We start from the raw sequence: 22,008 nt of genomic DNA on the forward strand, positions 1-22,008 counted from the left end.
TATTTGTGTGTAATGTATGGCTGCAGAAACGGCATTTCGTTTGGACCTCCAGGGGTCCAAATGACAATTAAATTGACTCTCTTGACTCTTGAGATTGGGTGGAGATGATGGGTGGGGGTGGAAGTTGGGTAGGGAGGTAAAGATTCTGGTTGGGTGGAGGTTCTTGTGGGTAGAGGCTGGGGGGCGGGGTGGAGATGATGGTTGTGTGGAGATTTAGTTGGCGGTGGAGATTCTGGTCGGGTGGAGATACTAGACAAATGCCACCGACAGACCGGTGGCGATCAGTGTACAGGTGATCTTCCGGCAGACAGCGATAGAGGCAGCAGATGCAATGTTAACCCACAGAGTGCTGGAGTAACTCAGTAGCTCAGGCAGTCGGTATGAAGAATGGTCCTGACCGGGAACATCACCTATCCATGTTCTCCAGAGATGCTGCCTGACCCACTGAGTTACTCCAGCTCCCTGTGTCTTGTGTCCACTGTGCAGAACCAGCATCTCACTGTGTCTATATAATAAGTGATGATAAATACACCAGCTGACATGTATTGGAGTCAGTGAGATCCATGGCAAACTAGCAACCCATTCGCTGAACACCTTACCTCAGTCCACCTAGGCCTACAGCATCCCCTGGTTGCTAAACACCCCTTCCCATCCTCACACTGACCTTTCTGTCCTGGGCCTCCTCCACTCTCAGAGTGAGGCCACGTGCAAATTGGAGGAACAGCAATCCATATTTCATTGGGCAGCTTACAGCCCAGTAGTATAAATATTCCATTCTTCCCTACCCTGGTTCTCCAACTACTTACACTGTCCTCGATTAATTTTACTGATTGTATGCCTCATTCTCACCTTCCCCACAGCTAACAATGAACCATTCCACATTTCCGTGAGCATTGTCTGCTTAGATCTGTCATTTTCACACCTTATCCTTCCATACCTCATCTCCCTCAATTCTCTCTGAAAAATGGTCTTGACCCAAAACATCACCAAATCCTTCTGTGCAGATACTGCCTGTCCTGCCGAGTCACTGCAAAATGTTGGGTCGATCTTCAATGTAAACCAGCATCTGCAGTTCCTTCCAAACTTGGCAATAGGAAGTCGAGGCTATTAACAGTAGTAGAGGATATTATGTATCCAAGAGCTCACACCGATTGTTAACGTCCAAAGCTTTATTCAGTTTGCTTCAGTCCAAAGGGCCTGACCTGAAACGTTACCTATCCATGTTCTCCAGATGCTGCTGCCTGACCCGCTGTGTTACTTCAGCACTTTGTGTATTGACCATCATCTCCAGTTCTTTGTTTCTACTAAAGTGTTATTGCCATTCGACTCCGCCAGCACTTCGTGTACTGCACTGGATGTGTGCAGACAGCATTTTTCTTGAGATTTTAAATACTTTAAATTTAAAAAAAAATAAAAGCTGGAGGAACAGCCTCTCAAAATGCACTGGGGTAGCTTATAACCCAGTGGTATGAACACCTTGTTAAATCCCTGTCCCACTATACGAATTCATTCGAGAGCTCTCCCAAGTTTAAAAAAAAAAATCAAACTCATGGAAACACGTAGAATGTACGTCGGAGCTCGGGGACGTCTCTTAGCAGCTCATAACGCTAACGGCAGATACTCGGGAAACGCGGTAAGCTTGGAAAGACTCGTGAAGATTTTGCAACATGTTGAAAAATGTCAACAAGAGCCCCGAGTACCGAGCGGCTATTACCGTGAGTTCGATTCAGGGCAAACTTGGGAGAACTCTTGAATGAACTCGTACAGTGGGACAGGGCTTTAAGTAATACGCCCCCCCCCCTCTCTCTTTCCCGTGATCCCCCCCTCCCCCCCACACACATTTCTAAACCATCCTGATTGAGTTTAGGCTGATGTTTACATGCAATACGCATAGAAAATACACCTTGAAGCAGGGTAATAAAGTGACCATTTAATGAAGACAGGTAACACAGCGTTGAGAAAACACAGGTCAAAAGCAACATTAACTTTAGACTAAATGATCCTTGAATTATTATCAGGTACAGAATGAAGATAGGACAATATGTACAAAATGTTACTGAAGGCAAATACAAGATTACATTTTACTACAAGCAAAACTAAAAGGGTATTTAAACACCTATGTAGTACTGCTGCCTCGTGTTCCATTGTGACCATTGTAAGCATTACCAGTACTCCCACATCAACAAAGTTTGCCCTTTTTCCACCAGGAAAGCATTTGAAATTGAATTTCTCCAAACATAACTGATGCCTGTGGCCTGGTAGTTCAAAAGTGTTGTTTGGGAATTCAGTTTCAAACGTGTCCCTCGTGAAAATGGGAAAACTTAAAGCAAAATATTAAGGAACCGAGGATGCTGGCATTCTCATAAAACCTAACCACCACAACTCAAGGTAAAACTGGACATCCTACAAATTGACTTTTTAGCAATCAAAATGTATTGTTTTGCAAGGAGAACAAAATTGATTTATTATTTTGAAACTAAAAGTTGGCAGTGGTTTTCTTTTGCTTGCCGTGTTGTAATCTTACCTTTGTCTGGATAGAAAAGTTTTTATATTTAAAGTTAGTGTTGATTCAGATTGGCAGCAGCATCAAGTCAAACCAGTGCAAAGGCTGTGCTTTATTCACAATGGTACAATGGTGCTTTCTTCACATCCTCGACTCAATTAATTTTTTAGATAATTACAAATTACTCAACTTTTTAAAATCAATTTTACTTAAATTATGTGGTCAAGACCTTAAAATAGCTTGCAGGACAATGATCCACCAGACCCCAAGGATTTATGTGCATACCAGCACTGTTGTCTATAAAACTGTAAAAACTATTAAATATAAAGTTTTATTATATACCCACATATTCTAGGAAGTTTTAATAACAAAATTCTGCAGCAGCCCTCTCAATATCGTATTCTGTAGCTCGAGTACAACTTGCTTGATATGCAAAAGCTTTCTGTTCAGAGATCACAGATAATGTACCAAAGTGTTAATCAAAACATTTGTTTGTGATGGTCACTTCAACAAATATAGCCACCCATTTAAAAAGAGTGATTTTTATTTTGTTAAAACATTTGAGATTAAATATCAGATAGGAGATCAGAGCAAGGCAGCAGGAAGTCCTATCAACTCGAGCCCGCCCATTTAATCCGAATTCCAGTGGACATGGTAGGACAAACAATCCTTGCTTTAGCAATGACAAGTGAAAGGGAAACTTATCACGTGAAGCTGAACTGCACTGTAACTACAAGTTGCCAAGGAACACAAGGTGCTTTTTTATTAACTGTTAGAAATCCATCATCAGTCCATAGAAATGTTGGTGAATTCTTGCAGTGCGTTGTTCACCCTGAACGCATAGGCAGTGGCCTCACCCGCCAGGTGTTCCAGGTCATTCAAGGAGGAGATGCAAGGATCGTGGTCCTGCAACATCGAGGGTAGCTTCTCAGATCCGTGCTCGATACGCCGGGAACGCCGCACAGGAGTCAGGAACCGCAGCTCCTTGATATCCGAGCTGCAGTTATCCCGATGAACTGGGTTCTTGGCGCTGCAGGGGGAGGAAAAACCATTCAGTTGGTCGTTATATTTACATAGACTTTAGAGATACAGTGTGGAAACAGACCCTACGAGTCCACGCTTTCAACAGCGATCATCCTGTCCACTGGCACTATCCTACACACAAGGGATAATTAACCAAAGGCAATTAACCTGTACGTCTTTGGAGTGTGGGCAGAAACCGGCACACCTGGAGAAAACCCACACGGTCAGGACCTATCACCGTCATGCCTATCAAGGCACAGTGTAAAGCCCTTGTCCCACATAGGAAACCTGAACTTTAACCTCTGGAGACTTTGCGCCCCGCCCAAGGTTTCCGTGCGGTTCCCGGAGATTGCAGGTAGGGAGTCGGACAAAAACCTCCGGGAACCGCACGGAAACCTTGGGTGGGGCACAAAGTCTCCAGAGGTTTCCTAAGTGGGACAGGGGCATAAGGTTCTTGGTTGCGTGCTATCCAGTCAGTAGAAAGACTACACACAATTACGACCACACGGGTGCGGGATAAAAGGAATAACATTTAGTGCAAGATAAAGTCCAATTAAAGATAGTTCACCGGTCTCCAGTCAAGTAGATGGGCGGTCAGGACTGGTGAGAGGACTGTTCAGTTGCCCGATAACATTCCATCAGATGATTAGAAATTGTAATCGGGATGCATCGCAGCATGGTTTGGGAACCGCTCCATCCAAGACCACAATAATTGCAGAGAATTGTGGACACAGGCCAGACCATCAGGCAAACCAACCTCCCTTCCCTCGACTCCATCTACACTTTGCGCTGCCTTGGCGAAGCTGTCAGCATAATCAAGGACAAGTCGCACTCCAGTCACTCCTGCGTAGTTCTCCCCTCTCTCATCAGGCAAGTGGTAGAGAAGTGTGACAAAAGCACACCTCCAGATTCAGTGACAGTTTCTTCCCGGCTGTTATCAGGCAACTGAACTATCATATCACCAGAGAACAATGACCCTCAGACTATTTTAATCAGACTATATCTTGCACTCAATGTTATTCCCTTTATCCTGTATCTGTACACAGTGGACAGCGGAATTGTAATCATGTATTATCTTTCTGCTGACTGGATAACATACAAGCTTTTCACTGTACCTCAGTACACGTGACAATAATAAACCTAAACTCAATTTATTATTTATTAATGATTTTTTTTTTTAATTATTAAATTTTAAATTGTTACTATTACAAATTTAAAGTAAATTCTACTTAAATTTGCTGGTCAGCCCCTTACACAGACTGTAGGAGGGCAAGGTCAAAATTAAACATACAAGAGTAAGGGTTTGAACACGCCAGAGGCAGGAAACATGTTCTGTTGGGGAGTCCAGAACCAGGGGCCACAGTTTAAGAATAAGGGGTTGGCCATTTAGAACCGAGATGAGAAAAAAAACTTTTTCACACAGAGTTGTGAATTGGTGGAATTCTCTGCCACAGAAGGCAGTGGAGGCCGATTCATTGGATGCATTCAAAAGAGAGTTAGATAGAGCTCTTAGGGATAGCGGAATCAAGGGGTATGGAGAGAAGGCAGGAACGGGGTACTGATTGGGGATGATCAGCCATGATCACATTGAATGGTGGTGCTGGCACGAAGGGACGAATGGCCTACTCCTGCACCTATTGTCTAGGTATCCAAGTAGAAATGAACGACATTTTATACTGAAGATAGGCATAAAATGCAGTCCCTCACATACAAACCCTCACTGTTGGTGTCAATGGCAGACCATCGTCCCACAAAGGCAGAGTAAGTCAGCAGGTCAGGCAGCGTTTCGGAGGAAACCCGTAACCCACCCTTTCTCTCCAGAGATGCTGCCTGACCCGCCGAGTTCCTCGTGTAGAACAATGATCTGCCATAGATCCCAACATTGATTGTTTGTATACATACCGGCACCTGTATGTCAATTAAATTAAACTTACTTTTGCCGTCTGGGCGTCGGTTTTTACGCTGTATTTAACAGATGATCCTCGGTTCTTTCCTTTACTTGGTGTCATCATCGGCTTTATCGGGGTCTTCGAGTCTTCTATTTTAATGTTTCTGAGGATTTTGCAGTTCTCCTTGCTGTCAACTTCAGCTTGAGGCTGGCAGCCTTCCTCACTCTCCTCCACTGCAGGATGGTCTTGCCCGGCTGCAGGCTCCATCCCTTGCCCCGTACACTGCTCCGCGTTGAGGGCAGCCGTGGGCTCAGCACCCACAGAGGCCTCTCCATCGCCTCCGCACAGACTCGGCTCACTGGCCGCGCCAGGAGACGGCGACCGCTGCTCCCGCGGTGACAAGCTCACCGTCCCGTCCGGGGCCGGCACGGTCACCTGGTCTTCGCCGGCACGGCCCACATCCTCCTCCACCACCGCTCCACGCTCACTTACAGAGTCCAACGGGAGAGTCGCATCAGCCTCGGCTCCATCTTCCTCACCTTCACCTTGGACACAAGAGATGCAACACTAATCAAACTCCAGACCAAAACCTTCTGGTCAATAGTGCCATGGAGACACGCAGCACAGAAACAGGCCCTTCAGCCCAACATGTCCATGCTAACCATCTATACTACTCCCACCTAAGGCTTTGTATCATCCCCACTTTTTTACCCCATCAGCCCGAACCAAAACGTTATCTGTCCATTCCCTCCACAGATGCTGCCTGACCCGTCGAGTTCCTCCAGCGCTGGTCGTTTTGCTCAGCGTTCCAGCATCTGCAGTTTCTTGTGTCTCCAATAATAGTATTGCAGACAATCGGATTGTTTGTGTGGGAGGATCCAAACCAGAAACATCGCCGGGGCAGAGCATGCACCACGGGCTAGATTATTCATTCAGTGAATAATGTGAATATCACCGTGGGTTATGTGGAGACAAGGAACTGCTGGTTTACACAAAAAGGACAAAGTGCTGGAGTAACTCAACGGGTCGACCAGGACCCTTCTTCCAGCGGATTGTGGAGCGTGGAGGTTGGGGGAGAAACCTGGGAGGGGCAGGACAATGTGTGGCAGGTTGATACAGGGTTGATGGGCAGATGGCTGGCCAAAGATGAGAACTGAAGGTGTGAGACAGGCTGATGGAAGAGTTGCAAATTGTGAAGCCAGAGGAAGGAATTAGGGGGGGGGGGGGGGAAAAAAGGCAAACAAGTGCGTGTCCAGGTGGGGAAAGAGAGTTGGGGCGGGGAGAGAGATGTTCGAGGTCACCTGAAACTGGAGAGTTCAATGTACCTACAGTTGGGTTGTAAGTCACCCATGTGAAATACGAGGTGCTGTTCCTGTTTGCATGTGGCTTCACTCTGGCAATGAAGAAGCCCAGGACGGGAAGGTCAGTGTGGGAATGGAAAAGGGATGTAAGGATGGTTTGCGACTGGGAGATCGGGTGGGCCTTGGCGTCCCAGGTGGGTTAAGAGATGCCTGGCAGGTTCACCGCGCGGTCACCACACCTGCCTGCGGTGTCCACTTACCCCGACACGGTTTCTTGGGAGTCGTGGCGTTCAGAATGTCAGCTAGAGCAATACGCAGCTCCTCTGTCGGCTGAAAGACAAGACGGGTAAAAACGTACAGCTGCTTACAACGCCAATTCTCACACGACCGCTAACCCAAGAAACATTCCCTCGCTGCCCTGCGTCCTCGGGGATACGGGGGGGGGAGTGGGGGCAGCCAGCGGCGTCTGTACCTGTGCTTCGGACCGAACAGCTTGTTCGTAAACAGCCATCACATCGTGGTCCAAGCCCTTGCGCTGCTCCAGGTACATCAGGCAAATCCAATACTTTGCAAACGTCTTGGGCTTTGGGGCACACTCGGTGAACGCCGCCAGTGTCTGCAGAATGTCCGCACTCGGGCTGCCCTGAGGAGACACAGCCAAGATCAGAAACACTGGCCAGATCATGGAGTCAGAGCCGTGCAGCACACAACCAGGCCCGCCCCCCCACCCACCCCAAGCCTGTGCCCTCTAGTTTTAGAATCCTCTATCATCGCCGGTCACTTGAAACGAGTACGACTGTCCTCCCCTCATAGGGACGTCTACTTGTGGGTCTGTAGAGGCCGATCTGCGAATCACACACAGGAGGTTGATGTAGGACCTGGGTCTTCGTGATGTTTAAGGCTAGGCCCATGGCTACTAGATGGCGGTGTTACTGACTTTGGTCTTGGCATTCAACCTATTAAGGTTGATGAGCCTACCGTTAATTCTGTAGACAAAAACCATGACATTAACTTTATCCATGTCCCTCATGATCTTGTACACCTCGGTAAGGTCACCCCTCAGCCACCGACGCTGCAACGTATAAAATCACAGCCTATCCAACTTCTCCCTGCAACTCAAGCCCTGGTAACATCTATTCTGTGCATCGATTGCATCCATTCTCTTGACGTTGACATATTCCGCCTGTGCTTTCCAGCTTTAGAATCAGACTGATCTTTATGGACAATGAAACAAAGGCACTGGCTTACAAAACTACAAAAAAGTTTGAGTAACTCAGTGAGTCAGGCAGCCATTTGCCCCACACCACCCTGGCCACGCTCTCATCTCGCTGCTACCATCAGGAAGAAGGTACAGGAGCCTGAAAACCGTGACCTCCAGGTTCAAGAACAGCTTCTTCCCAGCAACCATCAGGCTCTTGAACACTGCACAACACTGACCTCAGCAACTATGATCTTCTACAGACTGGGTCTTGGGTTGCACTACGGACTTCAGTTTTAATAAGTTCCAACAGTAGAATTAGGCCAATCGGACCACCAAGTCTACTTGGTTTATCTATCTTTCCCTCAAACCCATTCTCCTTTCTACCTATAACCCCGTGCTAATCAAGAATTCAAACCTCCACCCCTAAAAATACCTAAACATTACATCTTCACAGCTGTCTGTTACAGCTAATTCCACAGATTCTCCACCCTCTGACTAAAGAAATTCCTCCCCATCTCCTTTCTAGTTACGTCCTTTTATTCTGAGCTGTGGTCACACAGAGAGTGGTGAATCTCTGGAACTCTCTGCCACAGAGGGTAGTCGAGGCCAGTTCATTGGCTATATCTAAGAGGGAGTTCGATGTGGCCCTTGTGGCTAAGGGGATCAGAGGGTATGGAGAGAAGGCAGGTACGGGATACTGAGTTGGATGATCAGCCATGATCATATTGAATGGCGGTGCAGCTCGAAGGGCCGAATGGTCTACTCCTGCACCTAACTATGTTTCTATGTCTTTGGTCCTAGACTCTCCCACCAGTAGATACATCCTCTCCACATTTACTCTATCCAAGCCTTTCCCTATTTAGTAAGTTTCAATGAGGTGTCCCCTCATCCTTCTAAACTCCAGCGGGCACAGGCCCAGTGCCATCAAACACTCATCATACATTAACCCAATCATCCCTAGGGTCATTCTGGTAAACCTCCTCTGGACCCTCTCCAACGCCAGCACATCCTTCTTCAGATATGGGGCCCAAAACTGCTCACAATATTCCAAATGCAGCCTTATAGAGCCTCAGCATTACATTCCTGTTTTGTTTTTTTATACTTGCGCTCAAAATGAAACACTTGACTCAGTTGCACTCACCTCCTGAATGCTGTTCACGCACTGGGAGAGATGTTGATTGAACTCGTTGTCCGCCTCAGTCTGATTTTTCCCTTCCATGACTGTGGCACAGGGGGATTTCACCGGCTCTGCCGCGGGCTTCTTCTTCTGCACGGGGGTCATATCCGAGCCTTTCGCTGGCCTCCCCTTGGACACCGGCTGCAGTCTCCTTCACAAGGTTGGTAAATAAATAAAAAACTTGCCGACTTCAGAAAACCCCAAGGCATTAAACCCCGAAGCAGCAACTCAAACCCAGAGTCGTACATGATTTGTAGGGCAGAGGAACAGGCTCATCATGTCTGTGCGGCAGCCATCATGTCCATTGATACTAACCCCGCTTGCTTGCACTAATCCAATATCCCTCTTGACCCAGCTCATACCCAGATCTGTGTAGATGCCTTGAAAATGTTCCTGCCTCTGTCGCCCCCTCTACCATCTTGTTACAGATACCAACCAGAACCCTCCCTCACCCCAACCCTGTGGGCCCTCTGGTTTTAGACACCACTAAAACTTGGTCGGTGTGTGGCGAATCTGCAGAGTTCATTGCCACAGAAGGCTGCGGAGGCCGTCAATGGATATTTTTAAATCAGAGATGGGTAGATTCTTGATTTGTACGGATGTCAGGGGTTTTGGTGAGAAGGCAGGAGAATGGGGTTGAGAGGGAGAGGTAGACCAGCCGTGATTGAACGGTGGAGTAGACTTGATGGGCCGAATGGCCTAATTGTGCTCCCATCACATGAACACTACCATGTACCATAAATCATACTATACACAGGCACAACTATACTCAAGATTACACAAGAGTCGCCACGTCTCTGGCACCGACATGTATCCTCCAAGTTTTAAAGTTGTTAAAAATGTCCTCAGAAGCCTCTAGAACTTCCACATGAATTACTTTGCCCCAGCAAAGACGTACGACTATACAGCGGTGACTCGGCAGCTACAGAGTACTCCCATTGTAAAGGCACAATCCTGAAAAGTCACTGTCCACACTCAACATGTTAAAACCAAGTAAGTAATCATAGCCATTGGGAAGCTGGACTTAATTGTCTATTGTTGTCTGTGTTTAAATACAAGAACCCTGATGTGGTTTGTGTTTGGAGATTCTAGTGAGGGGGTATCCAAGTAAGTGTCTACTTCTGAAGAAAGGCTTTTATATCAACCACCTTCAGCCTCAGTAACCCACGGTCACAGCTCAGTATAGCCAGTGTTGGACGATTTTAACCTGACGTCAACTGTTCTCAGACGACTGGGACTGGTCCTTCCATAAACTTGATTCTTCCAACCTACCCCATCGCAGACCTGGCACTTTTTCATCAAACGCTAATGCTGCTACACTATATTCTACTCGCCGGAGTTTTTCTCTCTGCACGGTGCACAGCGGTAGAGTTGCTGCCTCACAGCCGGAGACCTGGCTTCGATCCCGACAACACGGGCGCTGTCTGAACAGAGTATGTACATTCTCCCCGTGACCTGCGTGGGTTTTCTCCGAGATCTTCGGTTTCCTCCCACACTACAAAGACGTACAGGTTTGTAGGTTAATTGGCTTGGTAGATGTAAGAATTGTCCCTAGTGGTAGGAAACTGTTAATGTGCGGGGATCGCTGGTCGGCACGGACCTGGTGGGCCGAAGGGCCTGTTTTCTGTGCTGCATCTCTAAAATTAAAACCACCCGTTGTACCTGTGTGTGGGTTGCCTGTACTCGTGGATGGTGTGATTTGATCACTGTATCACGGTACGCGTAGCCATAATATACCAACATCATCTCTTACACACAATGAAGGCTGCAAGCACATTGCTCAGGAGATAGACACAAAATGCTGGTGTAACTCAACGGAACAGGCAGCACCTCAGAGGAGAGGAACTGGATGAAGTTTTTGGGGTTGAGACCGTTCTTCAGACTCTAGGTGAAAATGAATTCAGTGGGACAGGAGCAGGCAGAAACACTGGGACTGCCAGGGCAGTTGTGTGTATGGGGAGAAGGTAAAACCGGGCCATGCGGGGCTGATGAACAAGGTTGAAGGGTGCGGGGAGCGGAAGTGATGGGATCAGAAGTGGTGTGCAAGATTTTGTGTCTATCTTCAGTGTAAACCAGCATCTGCAGTCTCTTCCTACACAAGCACAGCATACACCTCCATCACACCCTGCCGAGCCGTGTCAGGGAAATGTGTACTTGTACCCCTCTCTCCTCCTGCATTCAGCAACACTCCCCTGGCCCTGTCTGCAACCCCTCGCTCACTCCCCCAGTTGCTGCAGGTCCCGTTGCGGCTTGGACAACCTTCTTCATTCTTTACTGTTCCACCAACCCCGGCAACATCTTCCAGCGTGGGAGCACCACCACCCACGTGTTCCCCACCAAGCCACACACCATTCCGACTGCCACGCCCACATCTACACCCTGCAACTCCATCAACAAAACAACAGTGGAGCAACTTCACCAGATGGCACCTCACCAACGCTTCCGCAAGGACAACTAGGTTTAGGTTTCTTATTGTCCAGTGTACCAAGGTACCGTGAAAAGCTTCGTTTTGCATGCTAGCCCATCAGAAAATACTGTGCATAGATACACTCAAATCGGCACAGTGTTAGAGTTGCTGCCTTACAGCGCAAGAGACCTAGGTTCGATCCCGAGTACAGGTGCTGTTGATACGTTCTTGTGCATTTCCTCCGGGTGCTCCGGTTTCTTCCCACACTCCAAAGACATTCAGGTTTGTTGGTCAATTGGATTTGGTAAAATTGTCCCTGGCATGTAGGATAGTGTTAGTGTGTGGGATTATCGTTGGTCGGCATGGACTCGGGTGGGCCGAAGGATCAGTTTCCTCACTGTGTCTCTAAACTCCAAAAGCCAAAGTCAAGTACAATAGGTAGAGTAAAGGGGAAGATACAGAGTGCAGAATATAGTTCTCAGCATTGTAGAGCATCAGTTTCCACGGTCAGAGAGGGGGCAGAAATGACCATTCTCTGAAGTAATAAATAAATGTTGTGACTTTGTGGAATAGGATAGATTGGTTTCCAATGGGAATCGGACAGTGCCCTAGTCATTATGAAAGTAGCATGCAGAAGCAGTAGGGATGGACATTTGCCAGCAATGCACAGTTCCTGAACACAGATTGATGAAAAGGGAGCTATTCAAAGGGTCTGGATCACAATTCCTGCATTCTACATGTAGGGAATGAATGAAGAGAGAGGACAGGTTTACCTTTTCTCTGCAGTGGCTGTGGTGCGTTTGATGGGGATGGGGTTGTGGCTGCCCTGGGGTTTGGAGACGCTCCACGCTGGGGGTCTGCTGGTGTCCCTGGGGGTTTTCACGGGCGGCGCGGTGCTCCTCTTGGAGATGGTCTGAGTCGCCACGATTGCAGCATCCCCGTTGCCTGCCTGGTTAAAGTCGATCTTTATTTTCAGGACGCTGGTGGTGGCAGGTTTCTGGCGGCGGGAGGCGGTGGCCAACCCCCTGGCATTGCCGCGGGGTGCAGCGTTAGCGTCGCTCCCCGGAACCCGCCGTGTCTCCACTCCCTTTGACCAGGGCTTGTCCCGCGGTTCCTTGTGCCGCACCACCAAGTCGGAGCGAGTGGCCGCTGCCACTGCGGGCCGCTCGCCCGGCTGGGAGGCTGACCGGAACGACTGGATCTTGGACTCCACGACCCGGCCGCGGTACAATCCCGGCACGGCCTTCCCGAAGGCGGGAAGCGGCAGCCTAGGCCTGCCGCTCCTCGTGGCCAAGGATCGAACCTGCTCGCTCCTGACGGCGAGGGAGGAATGGCTCAGCGCGGCCTTCCGATGTCTCGCCTGCATCTTTCCTTTCTGCTCCGTCACTGAATCGGGCTGCTGGCCGGGGGGCTTCCTCTCCGATTCCCTGGCCGGTTGGACGGGCACTTTGTCGACGGTGGCAGGGACCGTCCCCTTTGCCCGCTGCCCGCCGTTTGGGGCCGTTGCCGACGGCACTGCCTCGGACCGAGCGATCTGATCAGCCGTCGGCCCCTCACTCCTCGGCGTGGGAGCCTCCTCTGGATGCCGGGACACCGTCGATCCACCACCACTCAGGGGCTGGGGAACAGAACTGTGCAGAACAGGCACCTTTGGCTGCAGCCGCTTCCCTTCACGTACCTAAATGAAAATATACTCGAAACGTTAAACGGAGATTGCACTGCACTTTCACCCCCCTGCACAGAAGCAGAGATTCGCAACACAGTGCCACAGAAGCCCGTGGAGGTCATGCCAGTGGATACATTCAAGGCAGAGATAGATAGAGTGTTCAAGAAGGAACTGCAGATGATGGAAGATCGAAGGAACACAAAAATGCTGGAGAAACTCAGCGGAAACAATTCGGCCCGAAACGTCGCCTATCTCCTTCGCTCCATAGATGCTGCTGCTGCACCCGCTGAGTTTCTCCAGTATTTTTGTGTACCAGAGATAGATAGATTCTGGATTAGTGCGGGTGCCAGGGGTTATGGGGAGAAGGCAGGAGAATGGAGTTAAGAGGGAAAGATAGATCAGCCATGATTGAACGGCAGAGTAGACCTGATGGGCCGAATGGCCTAATTCGTCTCCTATCACTTATGACCTTATGAAAACCTCATTATAACGTCCAAAAATACAAAGCCACCCACTCTAATCCTGTTGCCAGGAACCGAGGGCCTGTGCTACAGGGAGAGGTTGGGCAGGCTAGGACTCTATTCCTTGAAGCACAGGAGAATGAAGGGCTATCTTATAGCTGTGTATTAAATCATGTTAGGGTATGCACCCAGAGTAGTAGAATCAAGAACTAGAGGGCATAGATTTAAGGTGAGGGGAAAGGTAGAATAGGAACTCAATGGATAACTTTTTCCACTCAGGCCTTATGGGAAAAAATTGGCTATTTAGGGACAAAATGTTTAAGAAAGAACTGCAGATGCTGGAAAAATCAACGGTACACCTCATATTTTGTTTGGGTAGTTTAAACCCCAGCGGTATGAACATTGATTTCTCCAATTTCAGGTAGTCCTTGCTTTCTTCTTCCTTCCCCTCCCCAGCTGCCTCTTCCTTTCTTCTTCCCGCCCCCACCCCCCACATCAGTCTGAAGAAGGGCCTCGACCCGAAACGTCACCTATTCCGTCGCTCCATAGATGCTGCTTCACCCGCTGAGTTTCTCCAGCATTTATGTCTACCTTCGGCTACTTAGGAACAATCAGCATGGCTTTGTATAGGACACGGCGTGTCTTACTAACTCGATCGAGCTTTTGTGGGAGGTGACGTCGGTGATCGATGAGGGCAGGATGTTGTCTACATGAATTTTGGCACAGCATTTGATAAAGTCCCTCAAGGTAGGGTGATCCACAAGACTAGGGTGCACGAGATCCTCAGTCTGAAGAAGGGTCTCAACCCGAACCATCACCCACTCCTCTCCAGAGATGCTGCCTCTCCTGCTGAGTTACTCCAGCATTTTGTGTCTACCTTCGATTTAAACCAGCAGCTGTAGTTCTTTCCTCCACAGTAACTTGTTGGATTGGATTATTGTGTCTGCAGGCCCATGACCAGTGGAGTCGATTTAGATGATGTACAGATATGGACGGAGACGCGACTCAGCGTAGGCTGGGGGCCTGGAACACGAGACTGGGAGACACAAGGTCATAGGTCATGTGATAGGAGTAGAATTAGACCATTCGGCCCATCAAGTCTACTCCCCCATTCAATCATGGCTGATCTATCTCGCCCTCCTAACCCCATTCTCCTGCCTTCTCCCCATAAACTCTGACACCCGTACTAATCAAAAAATCTATCTCTGCCTTTAAAATATCCACTGATAGTCACAGAATCACACAGCATGGAACCCTTCACCTTACTAATCAAGAATCTATCTATCGCTGCCTTAAAAATACACACTGACTGACCTGGCCTTCTGCGACAAAGAATTCCAGAAATGTCTCCTCATTTCTATCCTAAAAGAACATCCTTTAATTCTGACTATGACCTCTAGTCCTTGACTCTTCCATTAGTGGAAGCATCCTCTCCACATCCACTCTACCCAAGCCTTTCACTATTTTGTATGTTTCAATGAGGTCCCCCCCCTCATTCTTCTAAATTCCAGCGAGTACTGGCCCAGCGCCGACAAACGCTTGTCATAGGTTACACAAAAAAAGCTGGAGAAACTCAGCGGGTGCAGCAGCATCTATGGAGCGAAGGAAATAGGCAACGTTTCGGGCCGAAACCCTTCTTCAGACTGATCGGGGGCGGGGGTGGGCAGGGACAAGAAAGGAAAAAGGAGGAGGAGCCCGAAGGCTGGGAGATGGGAGGAGACAGCAGGGGGACTGAGGAAGGGGAGGAGACAGCTAGGACTAACAAAATTGGGAGAATTCGATGTTCATGCCCCCAGGATGCAGACTCCCCAAACGGAATATGAGGTGCTGTTCCTCCAATTTCCGGTGCTGCTCGCTGTGGCCATGGAGGAGACCCAGGACAGAGAGGTCGGAGGCGGAGTGGGAGGGGGAGTTGAAGTGCTGAGCCACCGGGAGGTCAGTTTGGTTATTGCGGACCGAGCGGAGGTGTTCGGCGAAACGATCGCCCAACCTCCGCTTGGTCTCACCGATATAGATCTGCTGACATCTAGAGCAGCGGACGCAATAGATGAGGTTGGAAGAGATGCAGGTAAACCTCTGTCGCACCTGGAACGATTGCTTGGGTCCTTGAACGGAGTCGAGGGGGGAGGTAAAGGGACAAGTGTTGCATCTCTTGCGGTTGCAAGGGAAAGTGCCTGGGGAGGGGGTGGTACGAGAGGGAAGGGAAGAATTGACAAGGGAGTTATGGAGGGAGCGGTCTTTGCGGAAGGCAGATATGGGGGGAGATGGGAAGATGTGGCGAGTGGTGGGGTCACGTTGGAGGTGGCGAAACTGACGGAGGCTTGTCATAGGTTAACCTACTCATCCCTGTTTTTATATACAAGCCCTCTTGAAATAAATGTTAGCATTGAGTTTGCTTTCTTTACTACCGATTCGACTTGCAGATTAATCCTGCATCAAGATCACGAATGGGTTGTATACTTTGGAATTTAGAAGGATGAGAGGGAATCTTATTGAAACATAAATGATTATTAAGGGTTTGGACACACTAGAGGCAGGAAACACGTTCCCAATGTTGGAGACCAGAACCAGGGGCCATGGTTTAAGAATAAGGGGCAAGCCATTTAGAAAGATGAGGAAAAACGTATTCACACAGAGAGCTGCGAGTCTGTGGAATTCTCTGCCTCAGAGGGCGGTGGAGGCTAGTTCGCTGGATGCTTTCAAGAGAGCTAGATAAAGCTCTTTGGGATAGTGGAGCTAAGGGATATGGGGCGAAGGCAGGAACGGGGTACTGATTGTGGATGATCAGCCATGATCACATTGAATGGTGGTGTTGGCTCGAAGGGCCGAATGGCCTGCTATTCCTGCACCTATTGTCCATAGCGCTCCCAAGTCCCTTTGCACCTCCAATTTCTGGATTCTCACCCCAGTTAGAAAATAGTCTACCCCTTTATTCCTACTACCAAAATGCATGACCACTTTGCTGCAGAAGGACTTAGACAGGTTGGGAGAGTGGGCAGAGTCTGTTTTCTCTACCAGCCCTTCCACCTATTTTCATATCATCTGCTAACCTGGCCACAAAGCCTTCAATCCCTCGTCCAAATCGGTGGAGGCAGATACAATAGTGGTGTTTAAGAGGCTTTTGGATAGACATGTGGATATGCGGGATATGGACCACGTGCAGGCAGATGAGATTCATTTAACTGGGCATTATGTTAGGCACAGACATTGCGGGCCAAAGAGCCCATTCCACTTCCTTTCTATGTTCTAGCAGCTAAGCTAATATTCTAAATACCTTAAGGGCTGTCCTACTTGCCAGCACCCAATATAGTCGCAGCAGGTGGCTGAAAATTTTCAAAATGTTGAAAATCCAGCGGCGAGCGGAAAAATGTACGACCCTTTGAGCAACAACTAACGACCGTACACGCTTCACCCCACAGCTCAAGAGTGACTTCATGGAGCAAGAGCTCGCCACGTTTTGGCTGAAAGTAAAGGACTGGCCTGTTCTTTCGAAGAGGGTCCAGCCCCCCTCAACTTATCACTGTGAGGCTGGATTCTCAACCATGGTAACTGGAAAAAAAAGGCACGAAATAGGCTTTTGATCGACGCTGACATGAGGTGCATTCGTCATCGTTTTGACCGCCTGATGGCTGCAAAGTAATTTCAACCATTGACTGAGTATTGGCAGACAGGTTTTAATAAATCGGACTATTTTATTTTCAATTTTGGTTTCGGGGGTCACGGTACTGACCAAGAATGTCTGATGGGGTAGCGGGGCCAAAAAGGCTAAGAACCACTGCCGTAGGCCAATTGGCTGGGTAAAAATTGTAAATTATCCCTTGTGTGTGTAGGATAGCATTAGTGTGTGGGGATCACTAGTTGGCACAGACTTACACTGTATCTTTAAACCAAACAAGTTGTATCACTAATTAGTGACACACCAACCCCATTGGAGTTGAAAACATGTACAGAAATCTTTAATTTAAAAGCACATTTACACAAACATTCTGAAGCAACATTAAGGAAGCAACTTGCAGGACACAAGGAACTGCAGGAACATTGCTAACCAGGGAGGTAAAGAGGGAGTGGTGTCTGTGGAAAGTGGACAGGGATGGGAAGGGAACGATGTGACTGGTGGTGGGATCATAGATTTACTAGGAGGCTCCATCTGATTATTTCAAAGTGGTTTATAGCCCCATTAAATCGCACGATTGCTACCAGGCACTACACAAATGCAAGTTCACCATCAGAGGAATATGTACCTGCAGAGCTAGAAATGAACCATGGAATGTACAAGTTATCATGTGAAGGTGCAGGATTGGTCAAGGATTTTGGATCTGTTTCAAGGTACCCACCGGCAAGTCCTTCCGCCATTTTGCTGCCCGATCTTTATCAAAGTTCGTCTTGTCCTTCAAGTAGACCCTTCAAATAAAGTGATTTGTAATCAGAAAAGCATGCGTGGCCACCAATTATGAAATCTCCCATCTATTTTTGGCAACATTGCCATTCAAAAAGCATTTGCCGTTTGTGAGGCAAATATTCAATTTTTTAAACATTTTGATAGTAATGACATCACAATGATGACGTATCATACAACAAATGAGGGGAGGGAGGTTTTTTTACAGTGTTTATCATCAACGTGTGGATTCACTCAAGTGCAACCAATGTCTAGCAGAAAGTGGTCCAGGTCAGACAGGTTTCAGTTAATTATTGTCACATGTACCAAGGTGCAGTGAACAGCTTTGTTTTGCAGCTATCTAATCAGATCAGATAATACTATACATAAATACAATCAAGTCAAACTCAAGTACAATAGGTAGAGCAAAGGGGAAGATACAGAGTGCAGAATATAGTTCTCAGCATTGTAGCGCATCAGTTCCAGAGACAAAGTCCAAAATGTCTGCAAAAGGGGAGAAATGTACATTCCCTGAAGTAATAGTTAAATGTTGTGACTGGAATAGGAAAGATTGGTTTCCAATGGGAATCGGGCAGTGCCCTAGTCCTTAAGGAAATACTGTTCAGAAGCAGTATAGATGGACAATAACTAACTGTTGGCTTGGGGTTCGACACTTCAGTTCAAATACCTTCGAGAGTCGCAGGGCACTGAAACAGGCCTTTCAGCCCTCGAGACCATGCTGACCATCAATACCACATTGATGACCTTATTGAGGTGTACAGGATCATGAGGGGCACGGATAAAGTGAACACTCACAGTCTCCCCCCCCCCCCCCCCCCCCCCCACCCTTAAAAGACATTTGGACAGATAAGTGTAGAGGAAGGGTTTAGAGGGATATGGGCCAAATGCAGGGAAATTGGGCCAGCCCAGTGTGCCAACTTGGTCGGCATGGACAAGGTGGGCTGAAGGCTGAAGTGTCACAAGATGTTACAGAGTGGTTATTTAAAACTCTGCATTTACAAACTGCAAGACAATTCCCAAAATGGCAGCTCTGTCTTCCCGTCATTCAATCATTAAAATGAAGAGGGACAGCGAAGCACAGCTTCTGACAACCTTCAAAATGGGCGTGTACTTGCAAAGCTCTCTCGCACTGGCCTCAAATTAAAGTTTGACATTCAGAGTCCTCCGAGAGAGACAGCCCTTGCGTCCCCTCCCCATCCTCCACCCCCCCTCCCTCTCATCCACCCCACCAGTGAGATAAATTGCAATCCTTGGCTGATCAGTGGGGCGGGTGGTTGGGAAGGGAGGGCAGAGGCGCTATTTAAAGGCAGCCCCTGGCGACAGGCCTCACCTGCCCTCCAGCCGGCAGCGGGCCTGCTCTGCCACACTGTTGGCGTATCTCTTCCGCTGACGAAGCTCCTCCAGCTTCTGCTCCTTTTGCTCTGCGGCAGAAGAGAAACCACATGCTCACCTCACCAAAATCACAATCCATGCACCCTCCCGTCAGAATTCAGGAGAAAAATACATTTATACCCCGTCCCACTGAACGAGGTAATTCACGAGTTCTCCCGAGTTTTCCCCTGTGGGATCTTTCCTCCTATGGGATCTTTGGTGCGGAGACAGAAGCCGGTTACGGAAATGGGCCAAAAATTACCCATGACCGTACTAAGTCTTTTTCAACGAGTGAGCTATCTTGCTTGCTATAGGATCTTTGCCCTGGACAGAGTTGAGGGAGGAGGTATAGGGACAGAGGAGGAGGAGCCATCTTGGGGAGCGGCTGCTAACCAGCAGCCGTCCGTTTACTTCGCCTTTAAAAAAAAAAAGTTCTTAGTAAGTCCTGTGTTTCGTCCGTTGGGGAAATGGACATTTTAATGTGGGGGGTAGGGGGCAATTTTACTTCTAGGTCCCTACCTGGTCGGTGAGGCAGCTTTTTCTCCGGGCTGCCCGTCGACCCGTCCTCGTGGCCTACCAGCGGGCTTGGAGCGCCGTTTCCTGGCGGGGACTGCCCAGCACCTCGGCCTCGATGGCGGCGCAGCGCTGGGGCGCTGTCGCGGAGCGGGCGATGCCTTGCCTGGGTCACCGCGCTGGAGCTCTGGTGAACTGTGTCCGCCGTGTTCGATACCTTCGGGCTGCAGAGCGGAGCGGGCACCGCCGATTTTAACATCGGGAGCCTGGGAGCACCAGGCCGACGCGGCCTTGTCGGCTTCCGAAGCCGCGGTCTCCAGCTTGGAAGCGGCCGTTCCAGGTGGCCCAGCCGCTGAGAGGACTCTGCCAACGCCGGGGTAAGATCACCTGGTAAGAACGGCCAGGAACATCGGGCCTACGTAGAGGCAATTGCGGTGGCCTCAATAGGCCTGACTTTGGGTGAACTTGGGGTTGGGGAATGGACATTGTGTGGTATCCATTGTGGGGGGATGATTTTTTTTTGATTTTTTTTGTCTGTAAGTAATCCTGTTAGTCTTTGTCCAAGATGGCTGTCCGAAGGGAGAGTGGCCGCTGGCGTGCTTTAGCTGCCGCTGCTCTCTTTTCACATTGTGTTTTTGATTTTTTGTTTTTGGACTGAATTCTGTTTTTAATTTGTGTTTCTGTGTTTCTGTGATGTCTTTATTATTTATTTTATTCTGATTATATGGTTTTTATTCCTGTTAATCTCTGTAAGGTGTCCTTGAGATTTCTGAAAGGCGCCCAAAAATAAAATTTATTATTATTATTATTACCTCCTGCCAGGGCAGTTGTGTTTATGGATTTTGGGGAGACGGTAAATCTAGGCAGTGCTGGGCTGGGGAATGAGAAGGTAGGAGCATGCGTGGTAGACAGATGGAAGTGACAAAATCAGAGATGATCTGTGAGATTATGGCCTGGCACTCGCTATGGGATCATGGTCCAAGGGGAAGTAGGAGGAGGTGCCTGAGTGTTGGCACCTGGCCTCAGTGCGGTAGAGGTCTGCGTGCCAGACTACCACGGCACCTTCCTTGACCGCGGGTTTGATGATGTCGGGGTTGCTGTAGAGTAATCGTTCAGAGGGGGAAAGGTTAGGGGGCAAGGGGAGTGTAAAAGCCGAGTTGATGAGTGCATCGGTGCTACCTCCTGCACCCATGCAGAACTCACGGACTTCATTAACTTCGCCAATTTCCATCCTACACTCAAATTCACTTCGACCATCTCCGACACCTCTCTCCCCTTTCTAGATCTCACCGTCTCCATCACAGGAGATAGAATATCGACTGACATATATTACAAACCCACTGACCCCAACAGCTATCCAGACTACACTTCTTCCCACCCTGCCTCTGGCAAAGACTCCATCCCCTTCTCCCAATTCTTCAGTCCACGCTGCATCCGTGTCAAAGATGAGGCGTTTCATACCAGGACATTCGATACTCTGCACTTGCTCCCCATGCCACCAGACGCAACACGGTCTAGTGTAAGGGTTCCCAACCTTTTTCATCCAGTTTACCCCTGGCAACTTCAATAGCACATAACAATGTTATTTCACTTATTTATGGACTAATGAGGAACAGATACCGGTATACAGGAACCAAACACAGTCAGTCAATGAGAAAAAAAATATGTACAAATATCCAGAATCAACAAATTAACCCCATGTTGGGAACCCTTGCCCTACAGTGGCTAACTCCGACATTGTCGCCACCTCCAACGGGCTCCCACCACTAGCCACATCTTCCCACTCCACCCCTTTCCCCAGAGACCGTTCCCAGCGCAACTCCCTGGTTAACTCATCCCTTCCCACCCAAACCACGCCAGCCCTTCCAGCTTTGAAGCAGTTCACCTCGCCTGTGTGAGACCTCCCCTCTCACTGCTCCCTCTTCCGTGGTTCCTGCTCTCCCACCAGACTGGAGGCTCCCGGCCCACAGATGCTGCTGACCCGCTGGCTTGCTCCACCACTTTGTGTCTGATTTTTTTTTGCAAACCCGCAGCTGCAGTTGCGGGTGCGAGTCTCACCGGGCCGGCCCCAGTTAACCCCCTCTGCTCCCTACCTTGGTA

At 48.7% G+C, this 22,008-nt stretch overlaps 1 protein-coding gene across 1 annotated transcript in view; it reads right to left on the reverse strand.

The window, feature by feature from the left end:
• Nucleotides 1–1,911: 1,911 nt before the first annotated feature.
• LOC129698365 (hepatoma-derived growth factor-related protein 2-like) overlaps nt 1,912–22,008 on the reverse strand; it is a 20,356-nt gene continuing 259 nt past the window's right edge. Inside the window, exons 1-9 of the mRNA XM_055637478.1 lie at nt 22,002–22,008; nt 19,355–19,445; nt 17,963–18,029; nt 12,275–13,179; nt 9,059–9,245; nt 7,189–7,359; nt 6,977–7,046; nt 5,461–5,960; nt 1,912–3,533 (exon numbers count right to left, since the gene is read on the reverse strand). The exon at nt 22,002–22,008 is cut by the window's right edge and continues 259 nt beyond it. Coding sequence (XP_055493453.1) covers nt 3,507–3,533; nt 5,461–5,960; nt 6,977–7,046; nt 7,189–7,359; nt 9,059–9,245; nt 12,275–13,179; nt 17,963–18,029; nt 19,355–19,445; nt 22,002–22,008 — 2,025 coding nt within the window. The 3' untranslated portion in view covers nt 1,912–3,506. The remainder of the gene's footprint in view (nt 3,534–5,460; nt 5,961–6,976; nt 7,047–7,188; nt 7,360–9,058; nt 9,246–12,274; nt 13,180–17,962; nt 18,030–19,354; nt 19,446–22,001) is intronic.

The sequence above is a fragment of the Leucoraja erinacea genome, chromosome 6 (assembly GCF_028641065.1).
Source record: "Leucoraja erinacea ecotype New England chromosome 6, Leri_hhj_1, whole genome shotgun sequence".
NCBI lineage: Eukaryota > Metazoa > Chordata > Chondrichthyes > Rajiformes > Rajidae > Leucoraja > Leucoraja erinaceus.